This window comes from Theropithecus gelada, chromosome 12, assembly GCF_003255815.1.
Source record: "Theropithecus gelada isolate Dixy chromosome 12, Tgel_1.0, whole genome shotgun sequence".
Lineage (NCBI taxonomy): Eukaryota > Metazoa > Chordata > Mammalia > Primates > Cercopithecidae > Theropithecus > Theropithecus gelada.
The window spans coordinates 107,905,824-107,928,603 of NC_037680.1; the positions used below are offsets into that span (position 1 = coordinate 107,905,824).

At 45.0% G+C, this 22,780-nt stretch overlaps 1 protein-coding gene across 5 annotated transcripts in view; it reads left to right on the plus strand.

Moving 5' to 3' along the window:
• The window catches only part of ARMC9 (armadillo repeat containing 9), a 181,235-nt gene that overhangs the window by 48,879 nt on the left and 109,576 nt on the right, over positions 1-22,780 (plus strand). For all 5 annotated transcript variants that reach the window (XM_025405229.1, XM_025405233.1, XM_025405232.1 and 2 more), the window contains 4 exons: positions 6,335-6,369; positions 8,751-8,862; positions 12,085-12,177; positions 21,949-22,039. In XM_025405229.1, the coding sequence (XP_025261014.1) occupies positions 6,335-6,369; positions 8,751-8,862; positions 12,085-12,177; positions 21,949-22,039 (331 nt within the window). The remainder of the gene's footprint in view (positions 1-6,334; positions 6,370-8,750; positions 8,863-12,084; positions 12,178-21,948; positions 22,040-22,780) is intronic.

The window sequence follows — 22,780 nt, forward strand, 5'->3', positions numbered from 1 at the left end:
GGTTGGCAGAAATGGCCTCATCTTCGGGGGCTCACTGGTAGCCTCTGCTGGGGTCTAGCCCCGACACTTACTTTCTGCCCCTCACTGGCCCACACACCCCTGCCCCATCCTGCTGCTGTCTCTACTTAGCGCAGCATTTTCCAAAGCCTATGCCCACAAATGCCCATCCCGCAGGATTTCCCTGCCCCACAGCCAAACAGCCTGGGAGTTAATAAGCTTGTGAACTGCCGTACAATGAGATTCCCAGCACAGCAGCACAACATGAGACTCCCGAGAAGTCCCACGGGAGAACTGTTACCCTTGCTGAACCCAGTCAGTCTCCAGTTAGGTTGGACCCAGGAACACTTTCCTTACCTGACACCTCCTGCTGATTTCTCTTAGAAAGTCCCCATCTTGCTAGTCAACAAGAGCTGTCCCAAGCTTGGTGTGGCCCCACTGCCCACCTCCCCACATCATGACACCAGCCATGGGGAGCAGCTGCTCTGGGAGGCAGGCCCCAGGTCCTCCTGTGGCTGAGAGGGGATGGGTGGAGGCAGAAACGCAGCTGTTTCACCTTGGCTTAGGTAGACATTTATCCATCCTACCCAAAGATTCCAGAGAACCTAGAAGGGAGCCTGGCACAAGGCAAGTGCCTAGTGAATAATTGATAGGTTGCTACATTAGTTGTTCCACTATTCTTCACCAGCACTGTAAAAAGCGTTGCCCCTGCATTTGACCCAGCCTTCTTCAGATGGGAGAACACCACCCATCCGTGCACACCTCCATGGGAGGGAGACCACCGCCCACCCGTGCGCACCTCCACGGGAGGGAGACCACCGCCCACCCGTGCGCACCTCCACGGGAGGGAGATCACCGCCCACCCGTGCGCACCTCCACGGGCGGGAGACCACCATGTGCATTTGCAGATCCATTGTAATTGGGAGCACAGTCCTTTTTCTGATGCCCCAGGCCTGCTGGCCTTTCCCTGGGCTCTCAGCCTGAAATCCTAGAAATCAGACAGCACTCACTTGGGCTGGAGTGGGCTGGAGTCAGAGCCTGCGTAGCAGGGGGAGTCCACTCTGTGTTCAGAACCCATTGTTAGCTCAGTGAGGGAAATTTTTCTGTGATTGGTGATCCTGACTGTGATGGATGGTTTTGGGGCTTGTGATTGTTGATGTCTTTGTTGTAGGGCTGTCTGTTGCACTGTAGGTTGGTTAGCAGCATTCTTGGCCATCCTCCATTAGATGCCAGTAGCGCTACTCCCACTTTTAACAACCCAAAATGTCTCCAAACATTGTCAGATATCCCCTGTGGGCAAAATCACTCGCAGCTGAGAAGCACTGGAGGGAAAGGAAACATGGCTAGTGCACAGTGTGGAAAATGCTGCCGTGCACGCTGCAGAGAACTTGGGATGCCGAGGAAAATCAGTGCCAGCCCATGCTCCCAGAGGGGAGGGTAGACGGTGAGGCTGGAAATGGTCCCTGAGAACATGGAAGGCCAGGGAAGATCGGAGCTATTCTGGAGGATGGGGAGTGAAGGAGGCTGAAGGGAGCGAGGGGCCAACAGGGAGAGGAACTGGTGACTGGAGCCTTGAGGGGGCCTGAGATGAGACTGAGCAGATGCGATTTTTACAAAGACCCCTGTGCTGAGTGTGGAAGGAGGGCTGGAGGAGAGACCTGAAGCAGGGCAAATGTGGGCTTTGGGACCCAATTGCCTGATTAGATTCTTGTTCTAGGGGAAGTTGCTCAGTCCCTGTGTTTGTGCATCTGAAAGTGGAAATGACAGTGCATGAAATGAGTTAATATGTATAAAGTCCCTACAATGGTGTGCCTGGTGACTAGTGAGTCCTCCATAAATATCAGTGAGTACATCCTTATTAAGCTAACGTGGTAGTTCAAAGGAGAGAAGTCCTGAACGAAGCCCCTGGCACAGGGATTGGAGAGAAGGTAGCAGCTGTAGGATGGAATCAGTAGGAGCTGATACTTTGGGGGATGTAGAGAGTGAGGAGGCCACTCCTTTTCTTTTCTTTTCTCTTTTCTTTTCTTTTTCTTTTCTTCTCTTCCCTTCTCTTCTCTTTTCTCTTTTCTCTTTTCTCTTCTCTCTCTTCTCTCTTTTCTTTTTTTCTTTTCGAGATGGAGTCTGGCTGTGTCGCCCAGGCTGGAGTGCAGCAGTGTGATCTCTGCTCACTGTAACCTCCACCTCCCAGATTCAAGTGATTCTCCTGCCTCAGTCTCCCAAGTAGCTGGGATTATAGGCATGAGCCACCGCTCCCAGCCATGCTAATATTTTAGTATGGCCGTGTCCTTACTTGACCCATCTGACTTGTTATCTTAGCTTCTTGGTCTCTGTAATGTGTTAAATGAATATTTTTTTTCTTTTTTGATACAGGGTCTCACTCTGTTGCCCAGGCTGGAGTGCAATGGTGTGATCTTGGCTCACTACAGCCTCAACCTCCTAGGCTCAAACAATCCTCTCACCTCAGCCTCCCGAGTAACTGGGACCACAGGCACACGCCATCACGCCCCGCTAATTTTTTTTTTTTTTTTTTTTTTTAAGAGATAGGGTTTCATCATGTTGCTCTGGCTGGTCTCAGACTCCTGGGCTCAAGTGATCCTCCTGCCTCAGCCTCCCAAAGTGTTGGGAGTACAGGCATGAACCTCTGTGCCCAGCTAGGTGAATAATTTAGATGACATTTCAAACTTATTTCTAAACTCACTATTTAAGCCAACAACAGGAATAGGTAATTTCTTTATTAAAGCAATCAAGGGTTAAAAAGTATAAAAACATACATGCATGATCTGAGCCATTTTTTAAATTTAAATTTAAATTTTGTTTGTTTGTTTGTTTGTTTGAGATGGAATCTTGCTCTGTCACCCAGGCTGGAGTGCAGTGATGTGATCACAGCTCACTGCAAGCTCCGCCTCCTGGGTTCAGGCGATTCTCCTGCCTCAGCCTCCCGAGTAGCTGTGACTACAGGTGTGCGCCACCACACCCAGCTAATTTTTTGTATTTTTAATAGAGATGGAGTGTCACCATGTTGGCCAGGCTGGTCTGGAACTCCTGACCTCAAGTGATTTGCCGGCCTCAGCCTCCCAAAGTGCTGGGATTTACAGGCCAGGGCCACTATGCCTGGCTGATCTGAGCCATTTAAAAGTGGTGCTTGGCTGGGCACGGTTTGGCTGGGTTGAACCTGGTAGGCAGAGGTTGCAGTGAGCTGAGATCGTGCCACTGCGCTCCAGACTGGGCGACAGAGCGAGACTGTGTCTCAAAAAAAAAAAAAAAAGTTATGGACCAGAGTTGGGTTTCTCCAAGTTTATTGTGCAGACATATCCGCTGGGGACCTGGCTGAAGTGCAGGTTCTGGTTCAGGAGGTCTGGGTTGGTACCCAAAATTATGCATTTTCAATGAGATTTGGATGATGCTGCTTGTCTGAGGAGCACACTTTGAGTAGCAGGGGGCTGCAGAGTCCAGAAATAAAACTAAGGAAAGTTGTATACCTAGCAGACAATGGAGGTAGGAAAGGGGTGGTTTATTTCATGGGTCACGGAGTCAGATGCTGTCAGGGCTAGGAAGTGTGTGAAGCAGCTGGTGTCAGGCTGTAGGGAGCTCTGGGGCCTGAAGATGACGTTCCTTCCACCTTAGTGTTCACATTCAAATTGAAAAAGGAAGAACAAAAAGGAGGTGAAGAAAAAGAGAGGAAGGAAGCAAGATGTACTGATGGAAGCATTTTGAGGTGATACTGGATGGCCTGGGTGGGACTTACATGGCGCAGCATAACTGGCTCTCAGGGAACAAGAAAACAAAGTTGCATGCGTCACTCATACCACAGAGGAAAACACAGTAGCATGAACTCCAGAAGGATGAAATCTCTAAATGTAAAAAATAAAGCTATGAAAATGTTAGAAGAATTGAGAGAATGTGTATATCACCTTGAGGTAGGTAGACCTTCTGAAGCAGGACTGAAATCCATGAAAACAATCTGGTATCACATAAGGCATGAAGGCAAAGTCAAAAAGCAGGTCATGTCTATGAAAAATAATGGGCAATATCACTAAAATTTAAGAAAGTAAACTGTTTTCTACCCATCGAATTGATGGAAGTTTTAGAATGATAGGATCCAGTACTGATAATGAGAAAGGAAAGCTCTCCTTCAGTGCGGGGCGTCTGGCAATGTTTATCAGAATTAAAACTCACATACCCTTTGATCTAGACTTTGGAAGTCTAGCTTAGCTCACAAAACAAAGTATCAGTAAGTACAAGCATGGTGGCAGACGCCCATAATCCCAGCTACTCTGGAGGCTGAGGCGGGAGGATTGCTTGAGCCCAGGAGTTCAAGACCAGTCTGGGCAATATAGTGAGACCCTATCTGTAAAAAAAAAAAAAAAAAAAATTAAGTATCATTAAATGACAATAAATAACATTTTTAACAAGGCTTTTGTAATTTCATGCACGCAAAGAGGGGAGAATAATAAAATGGGTCTCCAAGTGACCATCACCCAGCTTGATCAATAAATGGCATTTCAGTAATCTTGCTTTCTTTCTTCTCCTCTACTTATTCCCTGCCCCCACCCTGGAGTTCTTTAAAATCCAATTCCAAACATGTCATGTCACCTGTAAATAATTCAATATACATCTCTAACTGATCAGAGACTTTAATATACAAACATATAGCCACAACACCAAATACAGTTAACACTAATTCCTTAGTATCTAATACCAGTCCACTCCATATTCAGATTTCCCTTATTTTCTCAAAATATCTTTTTACAATTGGTTTGAGTCAATTCAAACAAGCACCACACACTGTATCTGTTTATATGTTTCTCAAATGTATTTTAGTACATACGTAATACAGCACTGCCTAAAGTGGCAAAAAGACACACACACACACACACACACACACACACACCCCCACCATAAATGGGACAAGAATCTCCATAAAGTAGGCAATGATTTTGCCTATAGACAGGATCAGAATTATAAGAGAGTGGGGTGGAAGAGGAGTTGTTAATATTTTTTAAACACCTCTAGAATGTTTGACTTGGTACAAAGTGCACATTTTTATACTTGAAGAGAATCTTTTTTTTTTTTTTTGAGACGGAGTCTCACTCTGTCATCCAGGCTGGAGTGTGGTGGCCAGATCTTGGCTCACTGCAAGCTCCGCCTCCCGGGTTTACGCCATTCTCCTGCCTCAGCCTCCCAAGTAGCTGGGACTATAGACGCCCGCCACCTCGCCCGGCTAGTTTTTTTTGTATTTTTTAGTAGAGATGGAGTTTCACCGTGTTAGCCAGGATGGTCTCGATCTCCTGACTTCGTGATCCGCCTGCCTCGGCCTCCCAAAGTGCTGGGATTACAGGCTTGAGCCACCACGCCCGGCTGAGAAAATCTTAATAAAGAAAAAAGCCAGAATAATGTAATGATTCATATTGCTTTTGTTCTTCATAATGTATTTAATTAGGCAGCTTGAAATGCCCCTGGGAGTTTGGTTAGGGAGAACCCATCGTTTTCTTTTCTTTTCTTTTTTGTTTTTTTGAGACAGAGTTTCGCTCTTGTTGACCAGGCTCTTGTGCAATGGTGTGATCTCGGCTCACCGCAACCTCCGCCTCCTGGGTTCAAGCGATTCTCCTACCTCAGCCTCCCGAGTAGCTGGGATTACAGGCATGCGCCACCACACTCGGCTAATTTTGTATTTTTAGTAGAGACAGGAACCCATCGTTTTTTATAGAGGGTTTTTTTTTTTTTTTTTTTTTTTTTTGGTTGTTTGCTTTTGTTTTTTTCTAAAGAAAATAAAAGAATCAAAGAATGGTTACTCCATAGGCAGAGCAGCCTCTACAGAGCTTTACTTGGAGTGATGTAACATCACACTAGGGCTGGTAGGCTGTGAGCTGGATCAGTGGTGTGTAACTTTAGTTTGGGTTGATTTTTACATCATGTGTGACTTTGGTTGGTGAATCCTGGTGGATTAAAACTTTGCACATCTGGGCCGGGTGCAGTGGCTCACACCTGTAATCCTAGCACTTTGGGAGGCCGAGGCGTGCGGATCACGAGGTCAGGAGATCATCCTGGCTAACACAGTGAAACCCCGTCTCTACTAAAAATACAAAACAAAATTAGCCGGGTGTGGTGGCGGGTGCCTATAATCCCAGCTACTCGGGAGGCGGAGCTTGCAGTGAGCTGAGATTGGGCCACTGCACTCTAGCCTGGGCGGCAGAGCAAGACTCCGTCTCAAAAAAAACCAAACAAAAAAAACCTAACTTGCACATCTGTTGATTACATGCTATTAGGGTGATTTGGGATCCGTGCATTGCTATCAGTGTTTAACACCATCTGTTTTCTTCTGTCCTCTTCCCCCCAGGCATCCACCATGTTACGAGCCTCCTTGGCACCCGTGTAAGTAACTACTCTTAGGAATTTTTATTAAGGAGAACAGCAATGTGTAAAACGGGAATTCAAAGTGTCTTTAATAAACACTCAGCAGCCTATCTTAGAGGAACGCCTTTGAGCTAGAGCTACATGTGAATATTAAAGGAAATACGAGTACTTATAAGTAATGTTGTTAAACTAGAATTATCTTTTATTGCATGTGTGTGTTGTGTTTTGTTTTTTTTTTTGAGACGGAGTTTCGTTCTTGTTGCCCAGGCTGGAGTGCGGTGGCGCAGTCTCAGCTCACTGCAACCTCTGCCCCCTGGGTTCCAGCAATTGTCCTGCCTCAGCCTCCCGATTACAAGCGTATGCCACCACGCCCGGCTAATTTTGTATTTTCAATAGAGACAGGGTTTCTCCATATTGGTCAGGCTGGTCTCGAACACCCAACCACAAGTGATCCACCCCCTTTGACTTCCCAAAGTGCTGGGATTATAAGTGTGAGCCACCGTGCCCGGCCATCTTATATTGTTAGTTCTATTCTTTTGGTAAGGAAGCCTCAAACGAAAATAACTGTAGAATTGTTCATATAGTATTGTATAGAAATAAATGTAATCTATTATCTACTATCATAGTGCAATCCACAGAGTGTTGCACTGTCTGAATTTGTGTTGTCTGCTGGTTCACACTGTGATCAGGGCCATGGGCAGCCCTGTGTATGCCTGAGCACTCGTGTCCTGATGAGTTGGGCTGTCCCCCTTGGGAGTGTCTGATGCTGTGGTGACAAGGGAGTTGAGAACCTTTGACTTGGACATGAGGACCAGGGTGGCTTCTGGGACCCTCTGAGCCAGCTTTGCGGGGGAGAAGGGGAAGATAGGGGTGCTGTGTGATTCCTCACACACCTGAGATGCCCACAGCATTCCTCCTCCCTCAGCCCTGCCTGAGTCTGACCTTGACCCCACACTTTATTCTCTCCTACCACTTTGGCAGCAGTATCACTGCACAGACTGCTAGGGTTAAAAGCCCACTCCTGCTACCCTCCCTGGGACCGAGGATTACTTATATAATTTCTTCGTGCCTTGGTTCCTCACTTATAAAATGAGGAGAATCATAGTAATTCTATTTTAGGATTGTTGTGAGGATCAAAATGAGTTAATACATATACAACACTTAGCATTTGGCGTAATAGTGTAGTATTACACCAAAATGAGGAAACCATCGTTGATAAAGTAAACTAGACTGCAAAGCTCATTTAGTTTCACCAGTTTTTCCATGTCCTCTAATCTTCTTTTCTACAATAAAACAACAAAAAACAAAGCGTGAAGACACTTGTTTTAGCAACAAGGAGGCTGAGGTGATTCCTTTGGTTTCTGGCTGACCGAAGGTGAGTGGCGGGGCAGTCTGAGCTGTGTGGATCTCAAATCTGAGGTCTCTCCTCACTGAAACCTGGCTCCCCAGAGGTCTTTGCAGTCTCCCTAAGGAGGGTCTGCAAATTGTCCTACAACCCATCTCCTGCCTATGTTCCCATGCTGCTTGCTGACCACGCATTCTACCTCCTCGGAGGGCTGAGCCACCCACCTAATTACTCTTTTTTTCTTTTTTTTTCTTTTTTTTTGAGACAGAGTCTTGCTGTGTCTTGCCTAGGCTGGAGTGCAGTGGTGCAATCTCGGCTCACTGCAGCCTCCACCTCCTGGGTTCAAGTGATTCTTCTGTCTCAGCCTCCCGAGTAGCTGGGACTACAGGCATGTGTCACTATGCCTGGCTAATTTTGTGTTTTTAGTAGAGATGGGGTTTTGCCATGTTGGCCAGGCTGGTCTCGAACTCCTGACCTTAGGTGATCCACCTGCCTAGGCCTCCCAAAGTGCTGGGATTACAGGCGTGAGCCAACATGCCTGGCCTCTGCCTACTTACTCTTCACACTTGTTTTCTGACTGTCATTCATATTCCCCCAGTCCAGTCGCTCAGGCTTGAGAGGAACACTGGCTTCAGGTGTTTAGGTAGAACTCTTGGGGCCTGGTGATGCTAATTGTCTTTGAACTATGTCCAGAATTCTAAACAGAACTTCGGTGGAAAGTCAAGATGCCCCCAAGGTGAATTCCTCCCCATCCTAGGGAGGTCTGCCTGAAGGTGAATGTAGGGGTTTCTAAATCTATTCAGACAAAGACTCCTTGTTTTAGGAAAAATGTTAAACAGAACCTAAGTCCATCCAACAGAACAGGCAGAGCTGAGCTGGCTGAAGCTGAGGTAGGAGGCCAGAACCCAGCTCGCCCTCCAAGTGGAAGCCGGGAGGTCATGCTGGGAGCCCAGGGGAACAGCAGGCTCTAGCTCGGGTGTCATGATGCTCAGGAGGTGTAACGAACATGCCTTTTTGCCCTTTTCTTTCTCTTTGAACTTGTGTTGCTGAGTAGGAAATTGAAGGATGTCCCATTACTGCCCTCCTTGGATTATGAGAAACTGAAGAAGGATTTGATTTTGGGGAGTGACCGCTTGAAAGCCTTCTTGTTGCAGGCTCTACGCTGGGTAGGTACCTTTGTCTTAAAGTTAGAAAACAAAACCAAACCAGTGCTGGTTTCTTGGCTGGCTACCTTGCTTGTATCTTTTAACCCATCTTCCAGAAATCATTCTTCTCCGCTGTCTGCTGACACCAAAAGCGGAAGTCGAAAGCCACTTCTGAAGATAGCCTGGGCCTCCTTTGAGAAACTCCTATATTATGGCAATTGTGATGTAATGAGTTAGGTAAATGAATTGCAAGGCCTGAGAGACTGCACCTGCTTGTAGCCCTTTCCTGGCCATGAGCCCCACTCTACTTGTGGGGGCCGCGTGTGAGCGCATGGAGTCAGGGTTGATCACAGTCCCACAGAGGTTCTGTATTCAGGCACTGCCGTGTGGGCACCCTGGAGAGGCGCCAAGGAAAGAACTCCTGTTCACAAGGCCTAAAGGAAGTGGCCTGGTCCCCATCGTTACTTTTCTCCCTAGTGTTCAGATTGAGTGCAGCTGAAGTCAGCAATTGGTTCTCAAGCTTTTTAGTGTCAGACCCCTTTCCACTCTCAAAAATTACTGAGGACCTCAGAGAGCTTTCATTTATGTGAATTTTGTCTACCAATATTTGCAGCATTTGAAATTAAAACTGAAAAGATTTACCTGGGCATGGTGGCTCAAGCCTGTAATCCCAGCATACTGGGAGGCCGAGGCAGGTAGATCACCTGAGATCAGGAGTTCAAGACCATCCTCGGCAACATGGCAAAACCCCATCTCTACTAAAAATACAAAAAATTAACCAGGCATAGTGGCAGGTGCCTGTAGTCCCAGCTACTCAGGAGACTGAGGCAGGAGAATTGCTTGAACCCGGAAGGCAGAGGTTCCAGTGAGCCAAGATCACACCACTTCACTCCAGCCTGGGCGACACAGTGAGACCCCATCTCAAAAAAACCAAAAAACGAAAACAAAACGCTAAAGATTTGAAGTATATGTTTATTAATTCATTTAAAATGAGCAATAATGAATGACATGTTAACATAAATAACATTTTTTGTGATGAATACTACTTTCCAAACAACAACAGAATTGTGAGAAAAGCAGCATTGTTCTGCAGTTGTCTTTAATGTCTGGCTTGATGGAAGACAGGTGGATTCTTATATCTGCTTTGGGTTTGATTGTCAGTGTCACACTTCATATAGCCTCCCAGAGACTGATCACAAAAAAGGCATTGTCATATCTTAGTATTATGAAAATTGTGAACTTGCAGACCCCCTAAAGGGTTTGGGGGACCTCTCCGGGTTCTCTGGACCACACTGTGAGAACTGCTGACTCAAGCCAACATTGATTGAGCCAGCAGTTCTTTAACTGAACAGTTCATTCTAATTCATTAGCATCAGACACCTTCATGGACCCCCGAATTTCAAGGTATCTTGGCATGAGGATCCTTAGCAATTTCCCATCTGTGGATAGAAACAGTTCTCACTTGCATGCTTCTATGATAGTGCTTCCTGAAGTACGTCTTGAGGACTCGGACGACGTATCCAGGATCCACAGGAAGAGTCCTATGGACAAGCAGTGATGTCTGCTCTGGTTTTGTTTGGGTCAGGACTGGAGTGGGTGGGGCAGCATGAGTCATCCAACAGTGGCCGTCTCCTCCCTGGCCATTTGTCTCTCTCTGCTCAAACTCTCAAACTCATCTTTTATATGGCTCTTGGTTTATTGACACTGCACTTCCTCTCAGTCCGTGCTACTCCTGAGCCTCTTGCTGAGGCAGGGTATTCCTTTGCTGAGAGAGTGACATCCTCACAAAACAACCAGGAAAGGTGAACAGGTTTCTAATGTTTTTGTCTGTGTCCCTCTCCAGTGCCCCCACCCGGCTTCTTGCCTCTGCTTCAACCTCAGTGAATTCAACAGAAGGGTAGCAGCACCCCAGTGTGACATTCCAGGCACACCCTTGCCATGATGGTCACGTCTGTTGGCAGTGCCTGCTCTGGAGGCCTTCCCGGCTCTCCTTCCAGCCCAGGGCGTCTGATGCTCTGGCCTGTGCTCTTGCCCATGCTAAGAACTAGCACATTCCTTGCACATCCAGCTTCTCTTTGGCTAGAAGCAGGGCTTACAGCCTCAGGATTTTTATCTAGTAGGATTTTCCTGAAAGAGCAAGGATATTTGCTTACTCTGTTACGTGCTTTTTCGTATCCCACCTCACACCTGTACACACCCATGTGCACACATACACACAGCCATTATACTAGCTCTGTGGACATTGCATAAATTTTTACTTGTAAAAATGACAGACTTATGGCTTTCTAAAATCTACAAAATTCTAGCCAGCTACCTCTACACTCATACATGCACATATGCACACATGCACACACACGCATAGGCACATGCACTGTATCACTCTGTCATTCCCTATAGGATAGGATAGAGTGAATTTGTTGGCGGAGCATGCATTCAGAGTGCTCTACAGTGAGCCCTGGGCCCCTCCCACTGAGCCCACGCCACTGTGCCCTGTATTGTACTTCCCTGAGCTAGACCTCACTTCCCTGTCCCCCACCATACTCACGCTCCCCTGTGCTGGTTAATAGACAGCCTTTCCTGCAGGGGCCAGCTTCTGAGCCCCTTTATACAAGAAATGCTTCTCTGGGCATGGATGAGCTCTTCCCTATCTGCACACTTGCAGTCTGAGCATTTTGCTGCCTCACTTCTCTGAAGAGTTCACATGTATAAATTGGCTCCCTGTGTCACCCATTAGGAAGCACATGATAGGTTCTTTTTCTTTTTTTTTTTTTTTTTTTGAGACGGAGTCTCACTCTGTCACACAGGCTGGAGTGCAGTGGCGTGATCTTGGCTCACTGCAAGCTCTGCCTCGTGGGTTCACGTCATTCTCCTGCCGCAGCCTCCCGAGTAGCTGGGATTACAGGTGCCTACCACCACACCCAGCTAATTTTTTTGTATTTTTACTAGAGACGGGGTTTCCTCATGTTAGCCAGGACGGTCTCGATCTCCTGACCTTTTGATCCGCCTGCCTTGGCCTCCCAAAGTGCTGGGATTACAGGCGTGAGCCGCTGCACCCGGCCCACATCAAAATTTCTTGTTTTGGTTGGCCGGTTAACTTGCCACCACCTCCCCAGCTGAATATTACTTATTTTGTTTGCTTAAATGTGTAGTTACTGATACTGCCATTTAAAACACGCCTGCTCTGTGAAACTTTTCTCCATGGTAAGACTTAGGTCTCGCTGCTTTTGTTTCTCCTTGCTCCAGCGCTTGACCACATCCCATCCCGGAGAGCAGAGGGAGACCATTCTGCAGGCCTACATCAGCAACGACCTCTTGGACTGTCATAGCCACAACCAGGTTGGTAAGAGGTGGGCCAGATCCCGGCCATGGCCTTCAATTCTAGGGAATGATCTCAGTAGATGAGGGAAGCTTTAATTTCTATACACATTTTCAGTATCGTAACTTTATGTCAGCCTTGAGCTCATGAGCTCTTTTGCTCACCTTAGGCATTGGCCTACTTTTTGCTTCTAGTGAAGAGTTCTAGACAAGTTAGAACTGCTTGGTTCATCATCTCTGGAGCTCTTTTCTGCCGTTTTTCCTTTTCTCAAATTCCCAACTCTTTACCTCACCTCACTGCTTGCCATGCGTCCTGAAAACTGAATATGACTTTGGAGGGACAAGGTAGATAAGCAAATTCAGGTTGTTTACATCTGGGCCTGACGAAAAATGTCTTGAACACAGTACTTACGTACAGTTTTGGACCAGATAGGTCTACTGATCCTGTGGGAAAAGTATGAGATTTAGGGTAAAATAAACTGGCTTTCTAACCTCTGCTCTACCACTCATTAGCCGGGTCACCATAAGCAAGTTACTCAGGCTCAGGCACCTCCTCATCTGGGCAAGGAGTCGCGCCTGCCTCGGGAGGTTGTTGGGATGATTACGTACAGTCGTGTGGGAAGTCCTTAGCCCCACGCCTGGCACCAAGTAGTCACTACATGGGCTTTCTCTTCTGTCCTTGCCCCTCCTGTCTGTATCTGCACCAGTCTTCACTGGACAGGAGGAGGATCAGGATTTTGAATTTGGCACATGTTAACAGGGTACTATATTTTGTTATTTGGTTGAATTTTTATCCAGAGTGCTGTAAAAATGTAAAGCTGTGGTTAAACTTCACAATGTGTGCACTGAGTGGAGTACCAAATGCTCTGAACGCTCACTGATTAAACAGCTGTTGTAGGCCATTTCCTGCTGCTATAACAGAATACCACAGATAGGGTAATTTATAAACAATCCAAGTGTATTGTGCTCACAGTTCTTGAGTCTAGAAAGTCCAAGAGCATGGCGCCAGCATCTGGCAAGAGTTATCCCAAAGCAAAAGGCAGAAGGCAGAAGTGAGCATGCGAGACAGAGAATGGGGATTGAAGCTGTCTTTTTATCAGGAGCCTACTCACACAATAACTAACCCACTCCAGCAATAATGGCATTAATCCATTAATGCCTAATATCCTTTTCAAGTTCCCACCTCCCTATACTACTACATTGGCAATTAAATGTCGATATGAGTTTTGGTGGGGACATTTAAACCATAGCAGCAGACCCTGGGAAAATGATTTATACATTCATCTGTTGTGCATACAGGCAATACAATTTGAGTTTTGAGTTGCCAGTTTACTCTGTGAATGTAGTCTTAATGCTCTCATGAAAGAGTTGTGTTAAGTTTGAAAATACTCTCTCATATTCTTGACTTATGTCTTGCTTTTTTTTCTGTTTGGATTTATAATGGCATTGAATCCAGCCTACAAGGCATGAAGCACCTGAATAATATATTGTTATAACTTCCAAACTCAAATTCAAAGAGTAAAGTCAATACTGATTATTTCTAACATTATTTCATTGAGTCGAAGATACACTGTCCCCCCCATTTTAACATCTTTGCTATTAGGGTGTATCTGACAGTTAGTGGCATATTATAGTTTAATTGGCAGTGTTTTTTTCCTTTCTTGATTATGTATAAAATGAGAATGTGTCCTCTGATGAAAGGTGTGTTGGGTTTTGTCATCTACGGTTTTTGTCAAAAATGCAGTGAACTCTGTAGCCATTGAAGAGAGTAATTTCTTCCTCAAGTCACTATATGTAATTGCTGTGGTTTACTTATATATATATTTTGAGATGGAGTCTCACTCTTGTCACCCAAGCTGGAGTGCAGTGGCGCAATCTCAGCTCACTGCAACCTCCACCTCCTGGGTTCAAGCAATTCTCCTGCCTCAGCCTCCTGAGTAGCTGGGATTACAGGCGCCCGCCACCACACACAGCTAATTTTTGTATTTTTAGTAGAAATGGGGTTTCACCATGTTGGCCAGGCTAGTCTCGAACTCATGACCTCAGGTGATCCACCCACCTCAGCCTCCCAAAGTGCTGGGATTACAAGCGTGAGCCACTGCGCCCAGCTATGGTTTATTTATTTATTTTGAGATGGAATTTCACTCTAGTCACCCAGGCCGGAGTGCAGTGGCACGATCTCGGCTCACTGCGACCTCCATCTCCTGGGTTCAAGCAATTCTCCTGCCTCAGCCTCCCGAGTAGCTGGGATTACAGGCACGTGCCACCACGCCTAATTTTGTATTTTTAGTAGAGACGGGGTTTCTCCATGTTGGTCAGGCTGGTCTCGAACTCCTGACCTCAAGTGATCCACCCACCTCATCCTCCCAAAGTGCTGGGATTACAGACATGAGCCACTGTGCCTGGCCTGGTTTATTTTTTTAAGAAGAAATGAGCTGCTGGGTGCAGTGGCTCACGCCTATAATTTCAGCACTTTGGGAGGCCAAGATGGGCAGATCAGGAGGTCAGGAGATCAAGACCAGCCTGGCCAACATGGTGAAACCCTGTCTCTACTAAAAATACAAAAATTAGCCAGGCATGGTGGCACATGCCTGTAATCCCAGCTACCCAGGAGGCTAAGGCAGGAGAATCGCTTGAACCCGGGAGATGGAGGTTGCAGTGAGCAGAGATGGCACCACTGCATTCCAGCCTGGTGACAGAGCGTCTCAAAAAAAAAAAAAGAAGAAGAAGAAATGAGCTGAACCGTTGAACACTTTTACACTGCTGGTGGCAATGTCAATTAGTACAACCACTATGGGAAACAGTATGGCGATTCCTTAAAGAACTCAATGTAAAACTACCATTTGGTCCAACAATCCCACTACTGGCCATCCACCCAAAGGAAAAGAAGTCATTATATGAAAAAGACACATGCCCACACATGTTTTCATTTTGCAGTTACAAAGATTTGGAACCAACCTAAGTGCCCATCAACAAATGAGCAGATAAAGAAAATATAGTATATATACAGCATGGGATACCGCTCAGCCATAAAAAGGAATGAAATAATGTCTTTTGCTGCAACTTAGATGGAGCTGGAGGCCATTATTCTAAGTGAAGTAACTTAGGAGTGGAAAACCAAATATCATTATGTTCTTACTTATAAGTGGGAGCTGAGATATGAGGATGCAAACAAAAATGTTATAATGGACCTTGCACAGGTGGCAGTGTTCACTGTACCCAATGAGTGCACCAAAGACTCAGAAGTCACCACTAAATAACTTATCCCTGTAATTAAAAACCACCTGTACCTCACAAACATGAAATAATTTTTTAAAAAAAAAAAAAAAAAGAAGAAATAAGCTGGATGTGGTGGCTCATGCCTGTAACCCCAGCAGTTTGGGAGGCCCAAGGTGGGCAGATCACTTGAGGTCAGGCGTTTGAGACCAGCCTGGCCAACATGGTGAAACCCTGTCTCTACTAAAAATGCAAAAATTAGCCAGGTGTGGTGTGCGCACCTGTAATTCCAGCTACTTGGGAAGCTGAGGCAGGAGAATTGCTTGAACCCAGGAGGCGGAGATTGTAGTGAGCTGAGATTGCACCATTGGACTCCAGCCTGGGTGACAGACTGAGACTCTATCTCAAAAAAAAAAAAAAAAAAAAGAAAAAAGAAATGAGTTGAAGTTCTCTTAAGATGTCAGAGAATCTGCAGGGCAGAAAGACTCCTTGTCCAACATGGGTGCTGTGTCACTATGGGACCAAGGTAAACTAGCCTGTACAGACAGGAAATTGAACTCAGTCCATTCCTCTCCCATAGTGGTTCTCAAAGTTTAATGTGCATTGTTATCTCCTGGAGGTCTCATTAAAACAGATCACTGGGTCCCACCAACAGTTTCCATTCAATAGGTCTATGGTGGGGCTCATGGATTTTCATTTCCAGCAAGTTTTCCCGTGATGCTAATACTGCTGGTCCAGGATGCTTTGAGAATTACAGCTCGAGTATTGGGGGAACTCACCCCCAATACTTCAATGTGGGGTCTTTCTATTTTCCATAAGTGTCAGCTGGCTGCGAAATAAAGAGAAACAGTATAAAGAGAGGAATTTTACAGCTGGGCCGCTGGGGGTGACATCACATATTGGTAGGAACATGATGCCCACCTGAGCCTCAAACCAGCAAGTTTTTATTAAGGGTTTCAAAAGGGGAGGGGGTGTAAGAACAAGGAGTAGGTACAAAGATCACATGCTTCAAAGGGCAAAAAACAGAACTACTAATAAGGGTCTAACAAAGATCACATGCTTCTGAGGGAACAGGACAAGGGGCAAAAGCAGAACTACTGATAAGGGTTCAACAAAGATCAGGGTCTATGTTCAGTGGTAAGGGTCTATGGTAAGGGTCTATGTTCAGAGGTAAGGGTCTATGGGTCTATGGTAAGGGTCTATGTTCAGTGGTAAGGGTCTATGTTCAGTGATAAGATAAGGGTCTATGTTCAGTGGTGCGTGTATTGTCTTGATAAACATCTTAAACAACAGAAAACAGGATTCGAGAGCAGAGAGCAGAGAGCCGGTCTGACCACAAATTTACCAGGGTGGAGTTTTTCCCCACCCTAGTAAGCCTGAGGGCACTGCAGGAGACCAGGGCATATGTCAGTCCTTATCTCAACCACATAAAGCAGACATTCCCAGAGCGGCCGTTTACAGACCTCCCCCCAGGAATGCATTCCTTTCCCAGGGTATTAATATTCCTTGCTAGGAAAAGAATTTAGCGATATCTTCCCTACTTGCGTGTCCGTTTGTAGGCTCTCTGCAAGAAGAAAAATATGACTCTTTTTGCCTGACCCTGCAGGCAGTCAGACCTTATGGTTGTCTTCCCTTGTTCCCTAAAAATCACTGTTATTCTGTTCTTTTTCAAGGTGCATTGATTTCATATTGTTCAAGCACACATGTTTTACAATCAATATGTACAGTTAACACAGTTATCACAGTGGTCCTGAGGTGACGTACATCCTCAGCTTACGAAGATAACAGGATTAAGAGATTAAAGACAGGCATAAGAAATTATAAAAGTATTATTTGGAAACTGATAAATGTCCTTATTAAAATGAAATCTTCACAATTTATGGTCCTCTGCCGCAGCTCCAGCCGGTCCCTCCATTCAGGGCCCCTGACTTCCTGCAACACTCGAGACCAAAAACTTGAATGGAGCCAAATTTAATGAAATTATAGAGAACTGAATTTTTCATTTTTAGCTGAATTCTTAGTTTCTAGACTTCATAAATATCACCCTTCATATCTCTAAGCATCTTACCCATTTTTAAGTGTACAGTTCAGTGGTATTAAACACATTCATAATGTGCAACCATCACGTGCCATCTGTCTCCATAAATAACTTTTTTCATCTTGTAAAACTGAAACTCTGTAGCCATTAAGCAATAATTCTCCATTCCCCCCTACTCCAGGTCCCTGGCAAATTCCCATTCTACTATCTGTCTCTATGATTGTGACTTCTCCAAATACCTCATATAAGTAGAATTGTACAGTATTTTTCTTTTTGTGACTGGCTTATTTCACTTAGCTAATGTCCTCAGATTCATCCATGTAGCATATGTCAGAATTTCTTTCCTTTTTAAGGCTAATATTTCATTGTATGGATGGACCATATTTTGCATATCTATCTGTTCCTCCATCAGTGGACATTTGCATTGCCTCCACCTTTTGGCTACTGTGAATAGTGCTGCTGTGAAGTGTGCATGCACATCCTGACTGTTGTGTTAATCTGCCCCTTGCTTTTTCTTTATAGTTTTCCCATCTATGTGTATATCCTGCATAATACAGCATTTGCTTTTGGGCTGAGTAGCAAGCACCAGCCTCGCTCTGCAAGGAAACAGGACTGTGCCCGTGTTAGATGAAGTTAGCTAGGAGAAGATGGCATAAACCAAAGTTTGGGATGACATTTGGACATAGCTTCCCGGAGCACTTATTGATCCCCTCCGGGAACATTGGTCATCAAAGGTGGGAGACAGTCCTGGGAAACATAGAGCATCGGGCAGAATTGAAAGGTTGGCCAGGTACCAGTTGTCCAACAGCAATATTTATTTATTTTTTAATTTTTTGAGACTGTCTCGCTCTGTTGCCCAGGCTGGAGTGCAGTGGTGCGATCTTGGCTCACTGCAACCTCTGTCTGCTGGGTTCAAGCAATTCTCCCACCTCAGCCTCCTGAGTAGCTGGGACTACAGGTGCATGCCACCATGCCCAACTAATTTTTGTATTTTTATTACAGATGGGGTTTCGCCATGTTGGCCAGGCTGGTCTCAAACTCCTGACCTCAGGTGATCTGCCCGCCTCAGCCTCCCAAAGTGCTGGGATTACAGGCATGAACCACTGCACCCGGCCCAGCAGCAATATTTATGCCCAAGGGCAATGGTGAGCTGCTCTGTATTTTGTCTCGTAAGCTCACCTGATCTCCTCCTAGTTCTCAGGGGTTGATCACTTGAGAACACTTCTGTGGCAGTAGAAAGACTGTTCACAGCTAATCCACAAAGCAGGGCATGGAAAGGGGAGCTGGAACTTCACTAGCATATGATCAGGGTTATCCAAATGCAGATAAGTCTGGGCTCGTCTCACCAGCTATTTTGTACTCTGTTTAAAAATTAGGACATGGTGCACTACTTTGGAACACGGGCAGCATTTACTAAAACTGAATACCTGTGTCCTAACAAAGCCACTCCTAAGTAAGCCCCACCCAAAACATGCCCATATGTTCACTAAAAAACATGCAAGAATATTCATAGCTGCACTTCTAGAACCAAAACACTGGCTGCAACCCAAATGTCCATCAGCAGTAGAGTGAATACCTGTGATGTATTTGTAAAATGGGATACCTCGAGCAATGAGAAGGAATACAGCAGAGACCCTGGGTGAATATCTCAAACATATTGTTGAATGAAAAAGTCAAACATAAGAGAATATATAATATATGGTTTCATTTATCAAAAAATTTAAAGCCAAGCAACATGAATCTATGATGTTAGAAGCCAGGAGAGAGGTCACCCTTGGTTTGGAATGGGGTTCTCGAAGGGCTTTTGGGATGATGGTCATGTTCTGTTTCTTGATCTGTTTACTAGTTAGCCACATGTTCACTTTGTGAACACTCATCAGGCTGTACTTGTGATCTGTGCAGTGTCCTGTGTAGATGCTATACTTCAACAAAAATTCGACCTAAATTGGTGTAATGGTAACAGGCATCTTGGGGATGACAGCCTTGGATATGTCGCCCTCTTGAATCAGCTGAGTTTAGTCTGGAAAACATTCTGGTGCATAGCTGCTGTCCAGGAGTCTCTTCACCAAACGTGTGTTGATTCCTTTCACCTCTTTCCTGAATTGGATCTCTGTTTCCAGTGTCTGATATTATCTTATTTCTTGACTTGTTCTCTCGGTTGGTGGAACACATCCTTTAGTTAATCGCATCTAGAGAAAAAGTGCACAGGAAGTATATATTTTGAAATCATATATGGTCAAGAAATGTCTTCATTCTTTGTCTAGAATCCTAGATTGTAAATAATTTTCCTTCAGAATTTTGAAGACATTACTCCATTGTCTTTTAGGTTCCAGTTTTGCTGTTCAGAAATCCAAAGCCAGCTGGGTATGGTGGCTCATGCCTATAATTCTAGCACTTTGGGAGGCCAAGGCAGGAGGATCGCTTGAGCCCAGGAATTTGTGAGCAGCTGAGGAAAAAAAAAAATAAATTAAATTAACCAGACACGTTGGCATGCGCCTGTAGTCCCAGCTAACTCAGAGGGCTGAGGTGGGAGGATTGCTTGAGCCCAAGAGGTTGGGGCTCTGAGCTGTGATCACACCACTGCACTCCATCCTGGGCAACAAAGTGAGACCTTGACTCAAAAAATTTAAAACAGAAATCCAAAGCTATTCCAATTCTTTATCTTTCATATGTGACCTGTTTCTCTCTCGAGAAGCATATTGAATCTTCCCAGTTTCCCATTGACGTCCTTCATGAGGTATATTTTAATCCATTGTTTTGAGCACTTTGTGGACCCTTTCAATCTGACAGCTTTCATTTTGGGAACTTTTTCTTGAGTTATTTTGTTGAGGATTTCTTCCTTCTGTTTTCTGTGTTCTCTCTCTGAATGTTGAACCTCCTGAACTGGTTTTCTATTTTTCTTATAGTTTCGCTCATATTTTCTACTTTTTGTTCCATTCTTTGGGAGATTTCTTTTTTTTTTTTTTTTTTTTTTTTTGAGACTATCTCACTCTGCTGCCCTGACACAATCTCAGCTCACTGCAACCTGTGCCTCCTGGGTTCAAGCAATCCTCCTGCCTCAGCCTCCCGAGTAGCTGGGATTACAGGTGTGCGGCACCACGCCTGGCTAATTTTTGTATTTTTGTAGAGATTGGGTTTCACCATGTTGGCCAGGCTGGTCTCAGACTCCTGACCTCGAGTGATCTGCCCACCTCGGCCTCCCAAAGTGCTGGGATTATAGGCGTGAGCCAGCCTGCCCAGCCTCCCTGGATTTCTTCATCTTTATTTTCTGACCCTTCTGTTGAAACTTTTATTTCCTTTTTGATAGCTTTCTCTTGTTTCATGGATATAATACAGTTTCTTATATCTTTGAGGATATTAGTGATGAATTTTTATTTAATTTTTAGTTTTCTTCTCCCTGCACAGTCTCATTTACTCCAAGCCCGCCCCCGCCCCATTTGTTTTGGCCTCCTGGTAGAAACTTTTCTCAGATGTCTGGTGGTCCTTGATGATCTCCTAATGAGAGATTTGGAGTGAAGGGGACTACAGAGCCATTGAGTGTGATGGTGGGGCCTGTCGATGGATAGCTCCATCCAGGGGGATCTGGTGGGCCGTTTGCTGGGAACCTCTGATTTCGTGGTCTCTAGTTCTTTCTCCTTGGGCTGGTCACTTCACCGTGAGAATAGTCTTCTAATCTTGGGCCTAGAGGGAAAGGGTCTGGTTGCCAGGGTCCTGGGAGCCAAGTTTTGGGGTGGCCCTCTGTTCCACATTCATTCTGCATTTAGACACTAACCCCCCTCTCCATTTTGTTCTAGAACCCCTGCAACCCTTGCTCTCCTCTGCCTGGTGTCCCCCATCCACAGACCCTTTATGTCACCCTCACAGGGGAACACCCTCTCCCCTGCCCTGTGCTGAGAGATGCGCAGGACTCACATGAGTGGGATCCAGCTGCTGCTTAAACAACTTCCATTCATTCCATTCCATTTATTTTTCTTCAGCTCTTAAGCCCTTTGAGGAGTGAGTCATGGAAACGGTAATTCCACAGTGCCCGTTGCTGCCTTGAGATTTGACCTTCTTGGGCCTGCTAAGCCTCTTGCCATGCTGCATTCCCACTTCCAGAATTGTGGCGTTATTGTTTCTCGTGCTGTTCGCTCTGTCCTTGGCAATTATCTTTTTTAACGGTCCATTTATTGTAATTTTACTGTGGTTTAGAGGGAGCCAAATTAGGCATGTGTCTTGGATCTGCCATTCTAACCTGGAAAACAGCAGCAACGGTAACAGCAAACAGGACTGCTTCCTTTGCGCCAGTCACTGTTCTGAGGGCTTTGTATAATTAATTCATTTAATTTGGAAATCTGACTTAACTTATTTTTGCCAAGTCTCATCAAATTTCAGCTGGAAATCAAGGCTTCCAGATGAAATGTTTGGCTTTAGTCTGTTTATTTCACCTCTAATAAGTTCAGGCAGAGGAAGAGAACTACCAGACCCAAAGAGGAGACATATGTTTATCTCTCCCTTTTCTTAACCTTGTTGTTTTTCCTCTTGACTTTTTCCCCCAGAGGAGTGTGCTTCAGTTGCTGCACTCCAAGAGTGACGTGGTGCGGCAGTACATGGCCAGGCTCATCAATGCTTTTGCGTCACTGGCAGAAGGTGAGACATCAGCTTTGCTTCAAAGAGAAGAGCTTGGTCGCATTGGTGTGCTTTTTCCTTTGAAAATGAGCGTTCCTCCCAAGTTTCTTGGAGATGACGCTTCCTCAGTTTGTTACTGTTTAATTTATCTAAGGTCTTTTGTGAAAATTGTTGTCATATTGCTTTCATTTATGTCAGAGCACATTTAGACAGTTTTGGGGTTTATTTTGTAAACCTCCCGGTTTTATTTTATAAAGCTTTCTGGTTTTGTAACATAGCAACATTTTATATTGCTTTCAAGTATATCACAGGTAATGAATGCATTTTCTATAATTTCCTACTTAAGGCAAAATACGTGAAACAATTACGGCAAAATAAGCTTAGTGAAACAAAGCAAGACGCCAATAAACACTGCACCATTTCCTTCGGAAGACTATGACCTCTTAAATCAAAGGATTTGAAAACTTTGAAAATAACATGCCCCCATAACTGAATTTAAAATGATTTTGCAAAGTGCCATTATCTTCCATAAGTTCTTATTTATTTGAGCTCTTTATAATGTGAATAAAGGGAGTTTTCAAATTATGAATATATGATACTCCAAAACTTTGTTCATTTGTTCGTTCATTCTTCCATCCTTTTGGCAGACATTTATGATACGCCAGGATATGTTACTGAGGACCATTCATATGATAATACTGTTGAAACTTATGTTTGAAATTAACATCTTCCATATCAATTCAGAAGTCCATAGCAGGCTAG